This window comes from Aptenodytes patagonicus, chromosome 6, assembly GCF_965638725.1.
Source record: "Aptenodytes patagonicus chromosome 6, bAptPat1.pri.cur, whole genome shotgun sequence".
NCBI classification, from domain to species: Eukaryota; Metazoa; Chordata; class Aves; order Sphenisciformes; family Spheniscidae; genus Aptenodytes; species Aptenodytes patagonicus.
The window spans coordinates 24463228-24484481 of record NC_134954.1 but is presented as its reverse complement, the minus strand read 5'-3'; the positions used below and the strand labels follow the sequence as shown (position 1 = coordinate 24484481).

Genomic DNA, 21254 nt, shown 5'->3' with positions numbered 1-21254 from the left:
CAGCCGCGCAGCCCCGCTCCCGGCCCCGCTCCCGGCCCGGCCCCGGCCCTGGCCCTGGCCCTGGCGCGCGCCGTCTCCGGGGCGACGCGGCGGGCGCGGGGGCTGCCGGGGCGGCGTGGGGCAGAGCCCGGCGGCGGCTCCGCTCGAGAAACGGGAGCGGCGCGGCCGGGCCGGCTCTGGCGCCGGCGTCCGTCTGCCCCGGGCCCTCAGCGGCACAGGGCGCTGGGCTGGTGCTCTCTCCGCAGGGCTGCGCTCACCGGCCGGCGGCGAGCGAGGTTCCTCTGCCGGCGGTCGTGGGCAGGTGTGAGCGGTGGGCGCCTCGTAAAGCTGGGGTCTGGGGCGGGGGTGTCTGTGGGGCCGGTGTGGCTCCCTGCGTGTCTGCCGTGGTGGGTAGAGCTGCACCTTGTGTGCGGTGGAGCAGAGAGGCTGCTGGTGGGGGAGCCGCCCCGGGAGCCTGCGGTCAGGCGTGGAAAGCCGAAATGGCCCTCCAAGGGAGCAGAAGGTGCCGAAAGCTGTGCGGGAGGTGCAGAAACCCGTGGTGATAGGTGATGGCGCCTCTCGAGCTGCTGTGCTGCAGGCTCGAGCAAGCTCTCGGTCTTCATCCTCCCAGCACCCTTCTGCATGCCCGCTGCTCTGAATTTGATGAACCATTGGAGCTTAGCCGCAGCCTTTTGCATGAAATGGGAGCTGGGTTGAAGGTGAAACGCTGGTTACAAAACCTGGTATGACTTGCCTGTTTGGACATGAACTCCTAACTGCATGTGAAACACCTGCCTATACAGATTTCTGTTGTTACATGCTTGTTATACATCTGTTGCTGATGTCTGCTGTAGGACTAGGTGCTGTTGAATCCCTCCAAGGACTTTGCACTTACAGCTTGGAGAACAAAAGAAAGCAATTTTCTTCAGATAACGTCGTTTGCAAACAAATGCAGGCTTTAGATTCACCTTAGGACAACGCATATGTGCTACATTATCTGGACTTTGTATAAGAATTTGCAGTTGTCTTACAAGCACATGAGTTCTACAACAAAATAAGTAAGTCTTACTCATTTTTAAATATGGAAAGAATATGTTGAGGTGCAGCCAGTGATATTAGTGCAGTGTTTGGACACGCTGCTCAGCTGGCATTGGTGCTGATAGCTCCCCGTAGCATTGGGGTCCTGGGAGATTGCTTCCATGGTCGGTTGGTGCAGCTCCTGGTATCGCCACAGCTTTCGCTTCTGGCTGCAGTGCAGCCAGTGCCGCGGCATGCGTGGAGGCGAGTGCCTGTCCTAACAGCACACGGCTCGACGCTGGCACAGCCGCAGGCGGGAACCACTCAAGTTGTGCCATACTCTTGCTATAAATTCATCAGTCCCTAGGGAGTTTTTGCATTTTTCTTTGTGTTTAAAGTGGAAATTATTTTTAAGGAGAACTGTCAACAATATAGTGTAGCGACTCAACAGAAAAACTGCCTCAGAGGCACAACTCTCAGTTGCTCGTATCGCCAGGCGGTGTTGGAGTACAGCTGAGAGGGGCTGTTGGGCGCATGCTGTTTGCTGTAGCCTGGCTGGGCAGCGGGAGAGCATCCCGCGGCAGGGAGGTCTGCCTGCTGCAGCTCCCTTGCTGCTGCCGGCTCCTGGGCAGTTTTTTTCCGGGTATGTTTCACCGTCCATTTCAAAGTCAGGTTGCTTTGTTGGTGGTCAGGAGTTTTGTTAAGAAAACCAGGCTGGCCTCAGTAACTTTTTTCTGAATATTTTGAGGAACTTTCACACATTTACTGATGTGCTGCCACTTCCCTTGGCAAGGTGCTGGTGCCCTGCAAGCCTCTCCTGCCTCTGGCCCTTGGACATCACCCTCAGGAAGTCATACCAGCTGCATAAGGAAGAAAACCTGAAACATTTTGACGGAGTGCTGGAAGGAATGTCACCTGTTCATTCACTGATCTGAAGAGGAAACACATCACTTTTTGGCAGTACCAGCTGAGGTATTACTTATCCTAAATTCAGTTTCAGTCAGAAAAGATACCGGGTGTTGGGGTTTTTTTGCTGTGAGATATAACAAAAGTTTGCCATTCCTTCAGAACTGAACGGTGTGGAAAGACCTAATGAAATAATGTGCGTTAACTTATCTAATGTGAGTTATAGGCAACATTGGAGTAATTAATTTCATTAGTCCTGCTATAATCAAAGACATGCTTCAGAGACTTGTTTTACACAAAAAAGCTCTTATGTCCCAACTGTCAGCAAGAAAAATTATCTTCCACTACAAATGTTGCTGAAATATGGGAAAATGAATCAAATCCTTAGGAATTCTTGCTTAACAAATTCTGCTGAAAGCAAAGGTGTTAATACCTGTCAGAGCCAGAGCTTGACTTTGATCCTGCTTAAGCAGGAGTAAATTAGTTCACCTGGCTGATGCCGCTGGAGTTCTGCCAGCACGGGGTAAATGAGATCAAATGTAGGATCTTTACAGGAACTGGATAGGAAAAGATTGGAGTAATTCCTTGTGAGGTTTTTTTTCCGTGGTCACTTCCAAATTCTCGAGGCCAGAACGAACTTCCCTTCGCTGATGTGGTCCTTGTCATTCTCTCATGCGCTTTTCTGGGGACTGCTACCAGGCATTGGGTGACGTTTGCATAGGACTCGGTCATAATTCCAAAGAGGTCTTCCCTGGACGGATGCAGTTAGGACTGTTTCCTCCCTATGTATTATTTATTCACACCAAGCTTCATCTGTCACTTTACATGTATTTTTCCACTATCGTGAGGCTCCCTACCGCTGAATAACTCAGCAGACTGTATCACCTCACAACTCATTGCCTCTTCCAAATGGCAAACATCTTAATATTCAGCAAAGCCGTATGTGGAGCTAGTATTTTTCTTGAGTGATTCAGACAGAAGGTTCTGGTCGCAGAGGGGGAGCTGCAGGCAGATTCAGCTTCAGTGACAGACTGTGATTTCAGTTTGCATGAGTCAGGCTGTCATTGTTGCCCCTGGGACTCACCCAGTTCTCCTCATCCCACCGGTTCTCCTGCTTGTGCTGCAAAGTGGCCCTCTCCGGCAGCAGGGCTGGGAAGTGGCGGGGGCGAGCACCTCAGGCCCTGCGGCGTCCTGCCACTCGCCTGGGTGAGCTAGCCTCACCCCTTCCCCTGTGCCGGGGGAAGCCCAGCAGACCCAGCAAGGCAGAGCACACAAAGTAACTGGGAAGCAACAGCTACTACCACGCACATGCATATTAGCACAGCATGCTATGCAGTGTAGTTTTTGCAAAATATTTATTACAAAATAAACGTAAATATGGCAACAAAACTTAAATAGCAAATGACACGACACTGGCCATAAAGCTCTTGCTATATTATTAGTTTTTTACAATAATCAATAGTCAAGTATGTCTCCAAGGGAAGCTGCATGTGGACAGCTTGAGTATATTTCTGTATTATTGGCTCTAGCTGTTTGAGATACATTAGATGTGTGCCTCCTGCTTTCACCTGTACCCGGCTGTGAGTGGTTGTGCCGTGTGCTGGGCTCACTGATCCCCCTAAAACGGACAGGAGCCGGCAACTCCCATGCTCTATGAAACCTGCCATGCTTTACCCCAGCCGCTCCTCCCCTTTTTTCTTTTAAAAACACAGCAAATGATCCAATGCCCATCCCTTTTTAATAAGGTAGCAGGAAATGGAGTATCAACACTGAAGTAACTATTGCTCCCCTTTGAGTCACAACTTTTCTTGTGAGAGGTTGCTTGGATTTCTTTCCTCTCCCACCTACTAAAAACTGTTATTAAAGCTCACCAGTGAGAAAGCAAGTCTGTGTTCCCACTGAAAGGGCTTTTAGGTGTGCTCCAAACAGGAATGCAGTCCTTCAAGTCTCTTAAGCCACATGTCTAATGGAAGCACTCTTTAAATAAAATAAAATATAATTAAATTAATAAAGGTGACTGTGTGTGGGGAATCTTCCTAAGGCACCCAAGAATTTAAAAAGACCTTTTCCCACTCATATAGCTTACAGGACACTCTTGTTCCTCTTCTCTCCAAAGTTAAAAATGTTGGCTAGTTAGGAATCTTAGCATACATCATGACATAGTTGAGTATCATTTAAAAAAAACAGAACAAAAAGAAAACCCTTGGTGAACGTAAAGCACTATGTCCAGACAGCCTAGGTTTTGCTAGCTACACAAATACATCACGGACAACATGTAGAAATAGTCACATTAATGCCAAGGTTTCCGTTGTCGGCAAAAAGGTGTGCTATAGCTGTGTCAAAAACTAGGCAGTCGCTGTTCCGAATGGCCGCAGACACCCCATCATGGATGGAGTGGGGCGTTGCCTCCCAGGTCAGCCGGCGGCGGTTGCCGTTCAGCTCCAGTCTGTACGCAAAGTTCTCCGCTTGCTTACGGGTGCCAATGAGCAGCACGATGGCAAAAAACTGCTGGTGACCTTCGTACTTCTCTTGTTTCTCCAGCACCAGCATGAAGTGGTGACCAAAGCATGACTGCATCATCACCCAGTCAACCGCCCCTGGAAGGTTAATGTCCGTAGCAAGAAAAACGATGTCTTCTCCCTGAAGAGTGGTAATGCTTTTGTGGGCGTGCATGAGGTGGGACATCACGGCTTCCAAGGATCCCTGCCATTTACAGGTGGCACCAGGGCACGGGCAGGAGTAGGGACGATACTCACAGATGTCTTCGTGTGCTGGCTTTTCTGTGTGATGGAGCGTCAGAGAGCAGCCTGTTGTGGCATACTGGAAAAAGACCAAATACAAGCCGTCAGGAAAGGCACCAGCACTAGTGTTTGCTGCTCCCACCTGTCAACTGGAAACACTGGTGATCAACAGGACTCTTGTTCTCATTGCAAATTTTACATTAGATACTTCTATTTAGCCCTGGATTCAGAGCTGAGCTCTACTTATTTTTGTTTCCACTTAAAAATGGATTCTTCTTGTCTTTTGTGGTTGTTTTTTTTCTAATGCAAGCACTTAGATAAAATGGATTGTAAGGCTGAGTTGTAATTAGATCTGCTGTTGTAGTTAGATCTGATCAGTCCAGATCAGCTGAAGTGGTCCTGGTTTGGATTTTTCTTTTCTTTAAAAAGAACAAAGGATTCTAGTTTCAGCAAACAGCTACTAGAGTGAAGTATTTTTAATACATGTACCTTACTACCATCACAGAGCAAAAGCACTTCCCTTAAATTCAAATGCAGATTCCCCACAGCTTTTTTTAAACACTGGAACAGTTTCAACACTCCAGTTGTGAGAAGTAGAAAGAGAGGACAACTTTTCACTGAGCATAAAGCTAGCGCACTAGTAAGTACCATCTAACTTCTCTTAACATCATTGGGCACATTAGAGGGTTAATTTGCTTTAAACAACCAGGGATGCTTTTCCTTTTTGTAATTCAGTTGTCCACACTGACCGTATTGCTTCCACGCTACCTCCATAGAGAGAAAAAAAGTCTCTCCTATTGTCCCCAAGAGCACAGCTCCCCGAGTCTGTAGGTATCTGTAGCGATACCAACACCACTGCTAACACTATCATGCAGGTTACAACACGCGTGCGTGGCTGCTTACGGACACTATGACACTTCCTTGAGGACACATATAACCAAGGTATAAATGATTATTTCTGGGCTAATACGTGTGCAGGAAGTTTCAGCTCAAAGGGTTAAACGCCCAAGATGCAAATTACCTACGCTGCAAACACTAGGAATGCTGCGCTAGGAGTACTGGGACAGAAACTCGACCTTGTGCTTCTGGAGGAGCTTGTTTTATAAGCCATAAAGAGTTAATGTGAGCCTTCACGTACTGTGTCTGTCCCTGCTGCTTAATCCTCTGCTAAAACGGCTTTATTGCAGGGCACTGCAGTGGAACAAGGCGTTCTCCTGCCAAAGGCAGAAGCCCCATCATGGCAAACATGCTGTCTGCCACGCAGGCTGCCCTGCTGCGTAGCGCAGCGATCCAGGTACGTGTACACTTCCAGCCCTACTGGCCTGCTGATTTTTCCCACGTTCATACCGCTGTTAACACTTCCATCATGCAATGTGTTGAAAAGCAGCTCTGAGTCTAACCTCATTAACAAAATTAGTAAGGATATACAAGCTGCTGGTTGGGCAAAACCAGATGTCTACGTGAAAGCAACCAGTGGTGACTATAGAAGTGAGAGCGTAAAAACAAGATGAGCAAATAGTGGTGGCTTTGCCCTTCACTGTGAGAAGTACCTGCTTTTGTGTGCTCCCAAACCCATCACTGTGGGTTTCATTTGGTGAGGAGCCCTACCAATGATGGGAGACTGTGAACAGCAAAAAGCGACTTGCCATCTTCATGCTGCTTGGGCAAATGTCATTGATCTTTATCATACCCCTCAAAAGCCTGCTTTGTCTCTCCCCGTGTACAGGTTATACAATACCTTTGAGCTACTTGGCCTGTGCACCTTTTCCACTTCTACTGCGTCCGCCTTGAGATGGGGAGCCAGGGCTGCGCACAGTGTTAACAGTGCAAGCGTGACACTAATGCCTGGGCTGGCGTGACTGTTTTCTGCTTTTTCATTGCCCTTCTCATCATTTCTAGTATTCCATGCTGTAAAGTATTATGTAGTCATTTTCATAGTCATTTGTTTAGCACTGTATTCTCTTTCCCAAGAGGAAATGGTCAGCTCAGAGCTCATCACCATATACGTGACGTAGCATGCCATGTTTCTGCCACGTATGTCACTCTGCGTGTGCTGCTCTGAACTTCACTTTGACAGGATAGCTTTCTGAGTGTCCTAAAGCATTCAAAAAATATCAGTTAAGCTTGAAAGTGCTCAGCAGAGGCAGGCCACTATTATCAACCCCGTAAACGAAGGGAGGCAGGGACACAGGATGAAAGTAACTTGTCTAAAGCCACGTGGGAAATCAGTAGCAGAGCTGGGAATTGACTGCCAAGTCCAAATCCCTCCTGCTCTAGCCAACAGACTCTCCCTCTAGTATACAAGTAGCTTGAGATACAAATAATGCTTCTGGAAAGAAGAGGCTTGCCTGCTCCTGAATGTGTGGCAGCAGTGTTCAGGGACCCAGCGAGGACTGAGACCCTCTCGTGCTTCTCCCTCCTCCAGTGCTTTGTAAAACGTCTGTCCCTGCTTTTAAGATCCCTCCAGCCTTCCGAAGCATTCATTCAAGCTTGGGTACAGATGCTCAGCCCAGTCTAGCAGTGATCCTAGGGAGCTCCCCCAGGGATGCACAGTGAGATCTAGCCCAGAAAACAGCGAGCCTCTGTGCCTTCCAGAGCCTCGCACCAGTGAGGAAACTGGCTCAGGCCACAGCCAGCTGCCCGGCAGAGTGCATTTATAAACTCTGCTCTGCCAGCAGTGCTGGGTCTGCTGTTACGGCTCACCTGGGAAAGGACCAGAGAGTGTTGTGTCATTTCATATAGAGCATGGGGGCTCTAGGCACATGCGCAGGTAGGGTGATGTTGATACCTAATATAAAGAAATACTGAGGAGACGTATGGTTCTCTTTGTCAAAACAAAGTAGCTAAATGTTCCGTAGACTGGACATTCCATAGATAAAAGGAAGCCTTGAAGCTCCGTGTACAGGGGTGGAATAGATAAGGAAGTTATGCTGAAACCAGCTAGTTAGTGCAACTGGGCCAAAAGACAAACTGTGCAGGCGAAAAGACTGAGTTCAACTAGCGGACACGGTGAGGAAGACTATCGACGACCACCAGAGGACCCTGAAAGACCACCAATGAACATAAGAGCGCATGCGTTAAAGACTTTTACATATGTTAATGAGTCCAAGGAAATAACATGAATATGCTAATAATTTCTCAGAAATCAAATGAATATGTATATTCTGATTGTACATAGCTCCTGTAGTTGAGCAGCTTGGCGTGCACACTAGGTGGAGCGATCCCCTGTGCGCCCGGCGCCGCAATAAAGAATGCCTGCTTTCTAAAACTCCAAATTGAGTCTTAGAGAGTTTTTAATCTGCCGACTTACGGTAACAGTTTTGGCGACCCAGATGGGATACTGCTCTTGAGCCTCGACGGATCCTGGGATCGCGGAACCTCAGCCGGCACCGAGGGATTCTCGGAGAGGACTTCTCTCGATCCCCGGACCGAAGAGCCCCTGAGAGAAGAACACTGCTTTGTGAGTAATAAGGCATTCTTTTGGAAATTTTGGAAGGGGTTAGAGTCCCCGCTACCTGCCCGTCAGACGCAGCAAAAGCTCCACAGGGTTGGGTTTAGGACCTGGGCAGGGGTTAAGAGTCCCCGTTTGGTTAGCAACCGCGGTAACAGTTATTGTAAATGTTTGTCTATTATTGTAAGTATTTGTCTGATATAGTAATTAGTTATTTGTGGTGTTGTTGCTGTACAAAAGGCTCGTCTGTGTGTGTGATTCCCTGTTATTGTAAGTATTTATCTGTTATAGTGATTAGTTATTTGTATTATTGTAGTTATTTGTATTATTGTAGTTATTTGTATTATTGTTGTTGTTGTACGAAAGACTTGTTTGCGTGTGTGATTCCCTGTGTACAAAAGGCTCATCTGTGTGTGTGTGATTCTCTGTGTATAAAATGGGTGCCGGATCATCCACCGGATCATCTACGGGTGGGGGAATTTTAAAGAAATCACCTTTGGGTTGTATTTTAAAGCACTGGAAACAAATTGCAGGATCCTCTGGTGGGGTCGCAAAAAGGGACGATCTAATTAAGTATTGTAATCAATGGTTGCCACTATATAAACTAGAACATGGAGAAAAGTGACCAAGGAATGGTACTTTGAATTATAATACTCTGTTACAACTAATGCTGTTTCTAAGGAGAGAAGGAAAATGGGATGAGGTATTGTATGCTGATATGTTCTTTACATTAAGGCAGCATCCTGAGCGGCAAAAGGAGTGTGGAATTAATTTGGCCCCAACTGATCCTCTGGTATTGGCATGGGAAAGGAGAAGCGAGAGAGAGAAAAAAGGGAGAGGGTTAAAGAGGTGTTGTTCGGCATGCAGTATTGGACAGAGATGTTTGAAGTTGACCCAGAATGAGCAGGAAGAGGATTTAGAGATGTTAGTGGCTCCAGGGTTGAGGCAGAGGCCTCAGAATCATGAATTGAGCCCTTTGGGGCAGAGGGTGGGTTGGACGATGAGTCAGAGAGACGTTGCAGGGGCTACGCCGGTGGCAAGGAGAACTCGTAACCAACAGGGAACCGCATTGCAAGCTCCGTTGAGACAAGCAGTAGGGCATGATGGTCCGGTTGTAGTGAAAGTGCCTTTTTCGATTACAGATTTAAACAACTGGAAAGCAGCTGCCGGTAGTTATAGGGATGATTCTGATCGAGTGGCTAGTGCCTTTGAAATGATAAAAACTCAGGATCCAGATTGGAAAGATATCAAAGTTATCACGCAAGTATTGTTTGATAGTACAGAGAGGGAGATGGTTCGTAAAACGACAAGGACTCAGGTTGAAGCCCAAATCGCGGCAGGGACATTACAAGGACAGTTGCAGCATCATTTTCCCTCAGTGGATCCTGGCTGGGACCCTAATGGTAATGGCCAGAAATTGTTATTAACGCAATATCAGAGGTGGGTTCTGTTTGGTATAAGAAATGCTATACCAAAAGTGATAAATTGGTCAAAATTATACGAGATTAAGCAGGATAGAAAGGAGTCTCCCACCGATTTCCTAAATAGATTGAAAGCAGCTGCTCAGAAGTATACAACTCTGGATCCTGAATCAGAGGAAGGGAGGAATCAGTTAGCAACTTTGTTTATCGGGCAGTCTGCTGATGATATCCAAAGAAAGCTGCAGAAATTACAAGGAGCAGATGCCAGGGACCTGGGAAAATTGTTGGATGTGGCTTGGGTGATTTATAGGAACAGAGATCAACAGAAAGAAAAGGGAAATGCTAGACTGATTGCGACACTAAGAGGAACTTACGGTCCTCGAGAAGGACCCAAGGGAGGATTTAGAGGCAGTTATCAAGGAAGAGGATGTGGTAGAGGATTCCCAAGGTCCCCAATAGGAGAGACACAGTGTGCTTATTGTAAAAAAAGGGGCACTGGAAACGAGAGTGCCCATTGTTGCAGAAATTTGGGGAACAAGACACTCCCATGTTAGCTGTAGAGGCAAGAGACTGAAAAAGACGGGAGGAATCTTCCCCAGCAGAGCCTCTGGTTAAAGTTAAGCTGGGGGAAGATGAAACTGAAATAGAATGTTTAGTTGATACAGGGGCCACCTATTCGGTTTTGAACACAAAGAAACATGAGTTAGGATATGATACTGTGAGAATTATTGGTGTGACAGGAAAGCCGGAGACACAACCTTTCTTTAAACCCTTAAAATTTAAAATTGGAAAACAATGGGTAACGCATCAGTTTTTGTATCTACCAGGTGCACCAAAACCTTTAATAGGCCGAGATTTATTAGAAAAATTAGAAGCTGAAATAAAGTTCAAAAATGGAGAAGTAGAAGTGTCAATGCCTGAATCTAAATTTGTCCAGGCCTCAATATTGTTATTGCAGGAAATTGAGCCGGTGGAAAGAAAAATCCCAGCTGAAGTTGAGGATGCAGTGATTCCTGTTGTCTGGGCAGGAGAAATACACGGAAAATCAAAGAGGGCTGAACCCATAAGGATAGACCTTATACTAGGATCAGCACCAGTAAGATTGAAACGGTATCCCTTAAAGTTAGAAGCTGAACTTGGGTTGGTACCTATTATACAGAAGTTTTTGGAATATGGGTTATTAAGAGAATGTGAATCTAAGTATAATACTCCGATTTTACCTGTTAAGAAAGCTGATGGGAAATCTTATAGGTTAGTCCAGGACCTGAGGGCAGTGAATCAAATTGTCCAGGATATACACCCAGTGGTAGCAAACCTGTACACACTATTAACTGCTCTCACTGAAGATCAGGGATGGTTTATGGTCTTAGATTTAAAAGATGCCTTTTTCTGCATCCCACTTGACTCCGGAAGTCAGGAATTGTTCGCCTTTGAGTGGGAAAACCCTGAGACGGGAAGAAGGACTCAGTATTACCCCAAGGATTTAAAAATAGTCCAACTATTTTTGGAAATCAACTAGCAAAAGAGTTAGAATTATGGAGACGACAATAAAAATGGAGTAATGTTACAATATGTTGACAACATACTATTAGCTGGGAACTCCCGGAAAGAATGCTTGGAACTAACAATCAGTTTATTAAACTTCCTCGGACTTAGTGGTTATCGAGTGTCAAAAGGGAAGGCTCAAATTGCACAAGAAACTGTAACATATTTAGGCTTTGAAATTCTGAGGGGACAGAGACAGTTAAGCAATGAAAGGAAAGAAGCTATTTGCCAACTTCCAGAACCTCGAAACGTTCATGAATTGAGAACCTTTCTAGGAATGGTAGGATGGTATCGCTTATGGATTGCTAATTATGGACTGATGGTAAAGCCCTTGTATGAGTTACTGAAATCATCGAAAGGTCCCCTGCAATGGACAAATGCAAGTCGGAATGCATACATTCAACTTAAAAGGGCCTTGATGAAAGCCCCAGCTTTAGGGCTGCCTAATTTAGAAAAGCCTTTTGAACTTGTCACCCATAAAAGGCAAGCAGTAGCCCTCGGCGTTTTAACCCAACGCTTGGGAGAATATAAACGAGCAGTGACATATTTTTCCAAGCAATTGGATCCAGTAAGCCAGAGATGGCCTGGATGCTTAAGAGCAGTGGCTGCAACGGTACTGTTAATCCAAGAAGCTCGGAAGCTCACCATGGGACAAAAGATAACTGTTTATGTTCCACACATGGTAACTACAGTATTGGACCAGAAGGGTGGACATTGGTTGTCTCCTAACAGAATGCTAAAATAGCAAGCGGTACTAATAGAACCAGATGATGTGACCTTAAAGACTACTGCCGTAATTAATCCTGCCATGTTTCTCTCAGCTCGACAAGAAGAAGGTAAACCTGAACATGACTGCCTGCAGACCATTGAAGAAGTCTATTCAAGCAGGCCCGACTTGAAAGATATTCCCTTGCAGAATCCAGACTGGGAACTATACACAGACAGCAGCAGCTTTATGAAAGAAGGAAAGTGGCTATCAGGATATGCAGTTACCACTGTCGAGACGGTGGTAGAGGCACAAGCATTGCCCACTAGAACATCGGCCCAAAAGGCTGAATGGATTGCCCTCACTCGGGCTTTGCAGTTAAGTAAAGACAAGCGCGTAAATATTTGGACTGACTCGAAATATGCTTTTGGAACAGTGCGTGCGCATGGAGCGATCTGGAAAGAAAGGGGGCTGTTGTCCGCACAAGGGGCAGAGGTGAAACATAAGGAAGAAATTCTGAATTTGCTAAAAAGTATAAAAGCTCCTGCTGCTGTCGCCATTATGCATTGTAAAGCTCATCAATTGGGACGAACCACTCAAGAGCGAGGAAATAAGCTGGCTGATTTAGCTGCAAAGCGGGCTGAAGAAAAAGGCATAGAGGAGAAAGTGCTAGCTATAGTGCCAGAGAAGAGAATCTCCCTTCAGAAAAACCCTATTTATGATAAGCAAGATTTAAAATTAATCAAAAATTTACAAGCAGAAAGACGAGAAGATGGATGGGCAGTTACACCTACAGGTCTAGTAGTAATACCTCATTCCCTCATGAATAATTTAGTAAAGGAAGAACACAACGCTGCGCACTGGGGAACTGAAAATTTGCTAAAATATTTGCAGAAGTTGGTTATTAGCAGGATCATGGTGGAAATTATTAAATCAGTCACACAAAGATGTGAAATATGTTGTAGGAACAATCCAAAAACACAGAATAAAATTCAATTTGGAAAAACTGCTGAGGGACAGGCACCTGGGGAATATTGGCAAACAGATTTTACCGAATTGCCAAGAAAAGGAGGGCTAAAGTATTTGTTGGTCCTCGTGGATACATATACAGTTGGCCTGAGGCCTTTCCATGTCCCACCAATAAGGCGAAAGATGTAGTAAAAATATTGTTGAAAGAAATAATTCCAAGATTTGGAGTACCTTTAGGGATGTCATCAGATAGAGGTCTACATTTTATAACCAGGGTAATTACTGAAATAAGCAGATTATTAGGTATTAATTGGGATTTATGTACCCCTTATAGGCCTCAATCTAGTGGTAAAGTAGAAAGAGTGAATTATACCCTTAAGACTCAGTTAAGCAAGATATGTCAGGAAACCTCAATGAATTGGACACAAGCTTTGCCTGTAGCTTTGTTAAGAATTAAAATCCAACGACGAGATAGACAATATCTCAGCCCATACAAGTTGATGTATGGACGACTGTACCAAATACCTGGACTGCCAGGAGAGATGCGAATACAAGGGGAAAGTGACGCAAGAAATTACTTCATTGACCTCGGGAAAGTTTTACGAGAACTGAATAAATATGTGATTTTAAATAAATCTATAGGTCTTGATTCCCCAGCGCATCCATTCCAGCCTGGAGATTGGGTATACATCAAATCCTGGACTTCTGAACTGCTACAAGAAAAATGGAAAGGACCATTTCAAATCTGTTAACTACACATACAGCAATTATAAGAGGAGAAGAGGGCACCTTACCCACTGAAATTCGAAAGGTAATCTGGGACAATTCAACTAAATTTGAAAAAGAATTCCAATCCTGGTGGTATTTGGTTAATTTCACTTATGACCCTACCAACAATAAGGCCACAGCTTTTGTTTTAACAATTCATAATGCTTCGGTATACACCATATACCCAATTATTGTGTTAGGATTAAATCACAACGGAGCTATACTCTGTCCTTTATGCACTGTCCCATTTACCATTGAACTTTGTTAACTCTCTTAATGAAACGAGGATTGAAGCTTACTAGCTACGAATCCTCAAAAGGAGGGATTGATACCTAATACAAAGAAATACTGAGGAGACATATGGTTCTCTTTGTCAAAACAAAGTAGCTAAATGTTCCGTAGACTGGACATTCCATAGATAAAAGGAAGCCTTGAAGCTCCGTGTACAGGGGTGGAATAGATAAGGAAGTTATGCTGAAACCAGCTAGTTAGTGCAACTGGGCCAAAAGACAAACTGTGCAGGCGAAAAGACTGAGTTCAACTAGCGGACACGGTGAGGAAGACTATCGACGACCACCAGAGGACCCTGAAAGACCACCAATGAACATAAGAGCGCATGCGTTAAAGACTTTTACATATGTTAATGAGTCCAAGGAAATAACATGAATATGCTAATAATTTCTCAGAAATCAAATGAATATGTATATTCTGATTGTACATAGCTCCTGTAGTTGAGCAGCTTGGCGTGCACACTAGGTGGAGCGATCCCCTGTGCGCCCGGCGCCACAATAAAGAATGCCTGCTTTCTAAAACTCCAAATTGAGTCTTAGAGAGTTTTTAATCTGCCGACTTACGGTAACAATGTAAGCAGACTCCTATGTGTAAGGGATGTCTGTTCAGTTAAAAACAAAACAAATAGGAAGTGTGACCTTATTTAGGTTTAGTATATTTACTTAATGACAATTTTTTTTAAATTACAGAAAAGCTCTGAAGAGGCTGTAGAGGCAGCATTGGATAATATACAGGAGTAAGTTCATATACAATAATAACATGAATGTGCAATTTCTGTTTGCAAGTTGTTTGCTTACATGGGAAACCCATCACGCTTTGCCTTGAACTGATGGTGTAGCAGTGGTGGTCTAAGGACATAGTGCGGTTCTGCCTACCTCCTACCACCTGCCTAAAGAAAATTAAAGAAAGTGATTAGTCTGGTATTATTTAAAACTTCTCAGTTTATATACAGTCTTACTATGCCTTCCACTTTTTAAATCCAAAGTGTTGGTTGTGGGGTGCAGAAAGGCTTTCAATTTTTTTCTGCAAAGCAAAGTTTAAGAGTACAGTACAATGAATTTACTGGATTAATTTTTCTTCAAAAGGACCAGAAGCATCTGGAAACTCAGAAACATGGCAGTATCTCCAGTTAGAGACAGCTGTGTTAAAGGATCTTGGACAACTCTTCATATGAGGTATCTGTCCTAGCTTCCAAGATGCAGAGCATCACCACTTCTAGGAAAGCTGTAAGAATGAGGTTTCAATCCCCTGAAAAATCAAGCCCCATGTACTTAGATTTTTTTAATGTATGTAATAACTAGAAAAGTAATTTCCTTTATTATAAGTAAAACATTGTTAGGTTGAATTAATCACAGCACTGAGAATTCACTGGTGTACCTATGCAGAAGTTTTGGGGTTTTTTGTTTGTTTGTTTCTTTTTCCCTATTATACATTGCTAAATGCCATCCATATAGCTGCTCAAACGGGCTGCTATCAGTGTGTAAACAAACACTGAATTTGCTATTGGATATGCTTTCCTTAGTGCTGAGCTAGTTTTTGCCTGTGTATGTTGGAGGTAAGTTCTACTGTAAACTGAAACGCAAGCAGGAACTGCCTACAGTTTTACACAGGGCAGATGAGGAGTGCTGGTCCCACGTCATTTCTATGGCCACGCCAAGATCACTCAAGCATGAACATCTTTGTTTGTCAAGTCCCAGCACAAAAGGCTAGCAAAACATGGCAGGGCACAGATCTCGGCTAATACTCATGGTTACATGAGGACTGCAGTTCTGCCAATGACAACAGAGAACACTCACAACTCTACTTACTTTCCCGTAGACTTTGGATGAAGTGGTTAAATCGAGAAACGCCTCTCCCACCCTACGTTGCTCAGTTAGCCAGGTCACGGTTCCAAGTTTAGCAGCTAACAATCACAGCCTATCTCACACACTGCTGTGAAAATGGATTCTGGTGTCTCTTCATGCAGCTTCAAATTTGTAAGATTTATTTTCTTTCATAGCCAGTACTGGAAAAAAAACCCCAAAGTTACGGAAGGACCTATATCCAAATTAAGTCAGCTTCATAACTAGATAGCGCCTTTATATTATTTTCCACTTGTGCTTATTTAAAAGATGAAAAAACCCCTAATTCCTTTTGGCATTCATTAATTAGGAGTTTGAGTGTATTTATGATGTGCATTTTATCTTCTGCAGATTGCTTAGAGCACTAAAAGGCATTTTATATTTTCAGTAACTTTACTGTGACTTTAAGATTTAAATCCTCCTATAGATTTTTTTCCAGAAGCCCTGTAAAGTGCAGAGATGCAATAACTGTAATTCTTTCTTAAAGCATTTTAAGAAGAACAACCCTCAAAGCAGCTATAGCCACAGGCAACACCAAATCCCCATTTTCTGTCAGCTCTGTTTTGTCTCAGTCCTATTTATTTCGAGTACCATTCACAGTTATCTCTAGAAGTGCAGGGACCTCCTCCGGACAGACCACCATCTCTATTTGTTCTTTCACATTGTCTGGAGCTCTAAGTTTCCCCTCCACCTCTTTGAAAGCTTATGTCAGGTCCCCTTAATGCGGTGGAAACCACAGATGATTCAGACCACGGCCACACCCTGGCATGCGGTGGCCTGGTGTGTGCTGGCTGCAGAGTGGGGCAGTTCTTGCCGAAACTCCTGGTGCTGCTGCAGCACCCGATGAGCACCCACCACCGAGGGGCACGGTGGATCACCTCCCCACTGGCTGTCTGTGACCTACATAAGCACTGACTGAGAATTACAGCCCTGACAGTTCATTGCTGTTTCTGGGCCCAAGAAGCAAGAGTGAAAAACAATGCCTGCTAATTTCACTTTGCAGCTCTTGGGAACAGTGAAAGTAGCAGAGCAGGAATTGCGCACGGCAGAAAAAATCCACATAAAAGAGAGGGTGTGTGAGGGAAGAAGAGTAGAGACTTATTTATAACTCTGCCTCCGCAAGGAGCTTGGGTGCCCGACAAGCAGGGGGGGCGGAGAGCTTGTGGGTGGATGCTGGTGCGCAGGGAGGATGCACGCTCCCACATGAATCACACCGCAGCATGGTCTGGGATGTGGGGCTCCACAAGCACCATGTTTTCAGGTCTGAGCTAGGCAACTCACAGGTGCACATGTTACCACAGCTGCGTGGCACAGGGGAACTCGACATCCTGCTGGCAGTGCCACCCAGCTCCCCTGCACGCAGCTGAGGCCAGGGGCTGCTGCCACCCCCTGTGCTGCCCCAGCCATCCCCTCCCGCGTGCTGTGGCCCAGGGCTCCTGCCTGCACTAAGATTTCACCAGGCAGCTGCGAGGTGCGGCACACGGACCGCTGCTGGTTCAGTCCCTCTCCAGCTCTCAACTGGCTTGCAGGTGCTGTACCAAGAAACCAAACCAAGCCCTGAGCCAGCACGAGCCCCGTCCACGGCCTCCTGCCTGCCACAGCGGCAGCCTCTGACATGCCGACCAGCACAGACCCGCACCTTGGGTTATTGCGGAGACCACCAAACCACCGCTGGGTCAGAGCCAAAACTCTCCCAGTCCCACAACCAAGATATTGAGCTACCCGATCCCCAGTGTTTGCTGCAGACATTGCAAACCTCATCAGTATCCCTCCTTCTCCAAGCCACTGCTTTGAAGAGCATGATGCCAACCACAGGAGTAATACTTGGAGAAATTTTTGGAAATACTGTTTTCTTAACTGGTTGACATGTGCTAACTGCCTTATTATTATTTATATTTAGAGAATGCCCAACTGGAGAAGTGTTTACAGCTGATACACCTGAACCAGAACTTGCCCGACAGACACAGGGATCACTATTCAGCTCTCCCAGGGGGGCATGGGGTGGGGGCTGTTCTTAGACATACTTCTCTTTGTTGGTGCTTACTCCTCTACCCATGGAGAAAGCAAACTTCAAGGAGTGAAGAAGCCAATCCCATCAATTAAGGGCTTAAGAAACCTTTCTGTTACCAAATGAGTAAAGTAACATCTGACAGGTAAAGTTAGGAACGTCTTATCTTCTCCTGTTTACGGGGAAGAGTCTGTAGGCTTTTTCTTCCTTCCCCCCCCCACTTTGTTTACCTGCAATGTGTGGGGATGAGCAGGCAGGAGTCCCGCCTGGCGGTTCAGCTGCTGGACAGACTGGCACCCTGCGGGCAGCAGAGCTGCACCTCAGTACAATAAAGGGCTGCGAGGATTCTGGTCCGGGGAGCCGCTCCAGCCTGGATACATCTGTTTTGTTTAGGACAAGCAGGGAATACCAGCTGTCACAGACGAGACTGACGAGACACTTTAGAAAATGAGAACTAGACCAGCATTTCAGTGAAAAACCAGCACTGGCCGTTTGTATTCCCTCGGGCTCAGACTGGGTCACAGCTGCGCATGTGGCTCGCTGCACTTGTTGCTGTGTTCAGCAGAGAGGACCTGCGTCCCACCACTGCGCTCCATCTGTTATTGCCACCATGAGGTAAACTCCCATTCAAGGGTGAGCAGTGAAACAGCCCCACACTATCAAAAGCTCCGCGAGGCAGCCGTCCCGTCCTGTGACCCAGCCAGCCCCCTGAGGCAGACAGGGCTCTGGCCACCAACCACGCCGTGCTGGAGGAGTCGACATAGGCGATTCGCTGTGGAGGTGCCGTTACTCCCTGCGCGTCCTTAACGATGCTCCGGCGGGCTGGCCGGGGAAAGCTGCTGCTAGGGACCGGCTTTTGCAGGCAGAGGTGGCGACTGCCTGCACACAGCTCTCATCGGAAAGCTCGCCATCCGCCGCCGGAGCCCGGCAGCGCCCGCTCCAGCTCCATCGGTCCCACTGCCAGCCTGACCACGGCTCTCCACCTCGCCACGGGCAGCTCTGTATTTTAAAACTTTCTTCTCATATTCCACATCAGCGACGGCTCCAGCAGTTCCCGTATCTGTCCTACCGGGCCGCCCGGACACCCCCCCCCGCCCCGCATCCCCATCGCCCTGCCAACCCTCTTACCTTGCAGGGGAAGAGCACAGCCGAGGCCACCTTCTCCATGGCCAGGTTCCTGATGCTGGGGGTGAGGGAGCCCCGGCAGGTGGGGCAGAGGCTCAGCTTGTCCCTGCATTGATTGCAGACCAGATGCCCGGCCTGACACTGCCGGATGGGCGGCAGCACATAGTCGAAGCAGACGGGGCACTCGAAGAGCGAGGTCAGTTCGTGATGCTGATGCTGCTGCGGCGGGGGAGGAGGAGGAGGGGGAGGCGGCGGCGGAGACGCCCCGCCGGAACCCGGGAGGACGGCGGCGGGCACAGCGGGGGACGGGACGTGCTGCTGCTTGCCGCAGGGCTTGCCAGCGCCGGCGGAAGACGGGCGGCTCATCGCGCCTCGCCGCGCCGCCGCCACCACCATCGGAGGGAGAGAGGAGGGGGAGCTGACGCAAGCGGCGGCTGCGCGCGGCCTCCGCCCCGGTCCCGGCATGCTCCGGGCGGGCGGGGCCTCCGCCGAGCGGCGGGAGCGGCGGGGTCGGGAGCCGGCGGGGGGCCGGGGAGGAGGGAGCGCGGCGGGCGGTCGCCCCGGGAAACGGAGCTGGCCGCGGTAATTAAACACCTAGCGCTGGCCGCGGTAATTAAGCACGCATCTTTCCGTACCCAGACCCTTCTCGCGGAAGGAAGATGCCGGCGGTGGTGACGGGTCTGCGCGCTGGCGGGGCGTGGGGCGTCGTGCGAGGGTGGCTGGGAAGGCGCGAGGGGCGGCCGCCGCCGGGGGTTGCGCTTGACTGCTTCGTCCGTGGGCCGCCGCCGGGAGGAGTGCAGCCGCCGGCAGGCCTGCGTACCGACCGACGGGAGCGGGCCGGGATCGCCGAGGGGACTCCTGCAGACGGAGCGGGCGTGAGGAGAGCTGGGCACAGGCCGATGCGATGCTTACGGGGGGGGGTTGTGGTAGCAAAGGTGTGAAAAAGAACAGTAAGAGATGTTTTGGGCTGTTTTAAAATGTTATTTAGAAAGAGAGATTTTCTTCGTTCTGGTTTTACATGTGGGCACCAGACAAGGAAAGAAGTTGGGCTGTTTTCATTCCCCAGATAAAAGAAGTTCGGGAAAAAAATGTGGTACTTTAAACATCTTCTGTTTCAGTAACACTGGAGAAGTGAAGACACAGAAGTATCAGGACAGAAATCTTCCAAAATCCCTTTCTTATTATAGCAAGATTGAGGAATAAGGAAGAGTGTTTGCTTGTAGGTGGTGGAGTCATCGCTAAATAGGCATATTTGTGTATAGGCTTATTGTTCAATATTCATCTGGCCCCTGTGATGTCATGGCTCTCCTCGCTCTGGGCAAAGATGCAATTCTCACCTGTTTCATACAAAATCCTGCCCGGTGCCCCTGTGCAGTGTATCCAATCAGGGTGACCAGGAATGAGCTCCGTCATACAAGGTTATTTCCCCTGTCCGCAAAATGGGCAAGTTTTTATCACACATATTGTTTTCCCAAGAGTTCTCCTTGCAATTTGGCTCCAAGGCTTCTTTTCCTTAAATGAGCAATGCTTTCTTCTGAGATACCCACATTGAGCATTTTTAATGCTTCACTAAAGTGCTGTTATTACCAAAGTTCCTTTAGGATGTGCAGCTGTGTGACTTATTCTTGACTCCAGGCTGTCACGGACAGGGTCCCCTCAGTGTTGGAAGGTCCTACGGGATACCGACTCTCCACCCGGTGAGTGCAGGCAGGGAGAGCCGGGAAGTGACCTCTCAGCTATAAGCTGGGAGAGGTTCGAGCAGTGGCAAGCCATGGCTGCCCGGGAAATGCCGGTGCTTGACTGCTCCCTGTGGTTGAAAAGTTAAAGGAATATAAGGCATGCCCTTCCCCACCAGGAATGGCATGGGCCCATATTAGTTGGCACGACCTGAAAGCTGTAGCAGACAAAATCACAACCCTCATGAAAGAACAAAAGGCTCGACCGGGAAAAGGGAAAGCCACGGTGTGTGCTGTATTGGGAGCAGCACTAGTGGCAGCCCAGAAGGAGAGGCACCTGGTTAAGCGAACCAACGATGAAATGGTTGAATCTTTACAAGAACAAATAAAAACCCTGCAGGGTCAACTAGCCGCTGAACGTAACGCTACTCAGCGACTCCACGCGGCCCTGTCAGATGCACTGGACCGAGAAAAAATTTTATGGTCCGAATTAGAGGAAGGAGGACAAAAATCTCCCAACCGGACAGATCTCGTTTCTGTTCTGGATAGTGTGCCGGGATTTACAAGCTTGGCACAATGGCCGAAAAGCAGAGCCTAAGACCTTTGTACCCAAGTAAAGAGCTAGAAATCAAGCAAGAAATATTTTACCCTGAGAATGGGGAAGTGGTGATGAGGTCGGTAATTAAAACGGAGACCACTGATGACGGCAAAGGTGGGGGAGCTCCGCAAATCACCACCTGAACGGTGCCGTACTTAGCGGCTGAAATGTCAAAAATCCCCCCAAAATATACTAGATTGGCTCAAGAAACT

The 21254-nt window shown here is 47.3% G+C and overlaps 1 protein-coding gene and 1 long non-coding RNA gene across 2 annotated transcripts; one reads left to right on the top strand and one right to left on the bottom strand.

The window, feature by feature from the left end:
- The first annotated feature begins 377 nt into the window (after nt 1–377).
- Nucleotides 378–7456, top strand: LOC143161979 (uncharacterized). Its single transcript, XR_012995616.1, has 3 exons — nt 378–1037; nt 1790–1968; nt 4444–7456. It is a non-coding gene; the product is annotated as an uncharacterized LOC143161979 (long non-coding RNA).
- SIAH2 (siah E3 ubiquitin protein ligase 2) lies at nt 3246–19134 on the bottom strand. Its single transcript, XM_076341540.1, has 2 exons — nt 18772–19134; nt 3246–4722 (listed from the first exon to the last, which is right to left on the bottom strand). Exons 1-2 carry the CDS (start codon nt 19132–19134, stop codon nt 4165–4167), a joined length of 921 nt encoding a protein of 306 aa, XP_076197655.1. The 3' UTR covers nt 3246–4164.
- Nucleotides 19135–21254: the final 2120 nt, after the last annotated feature.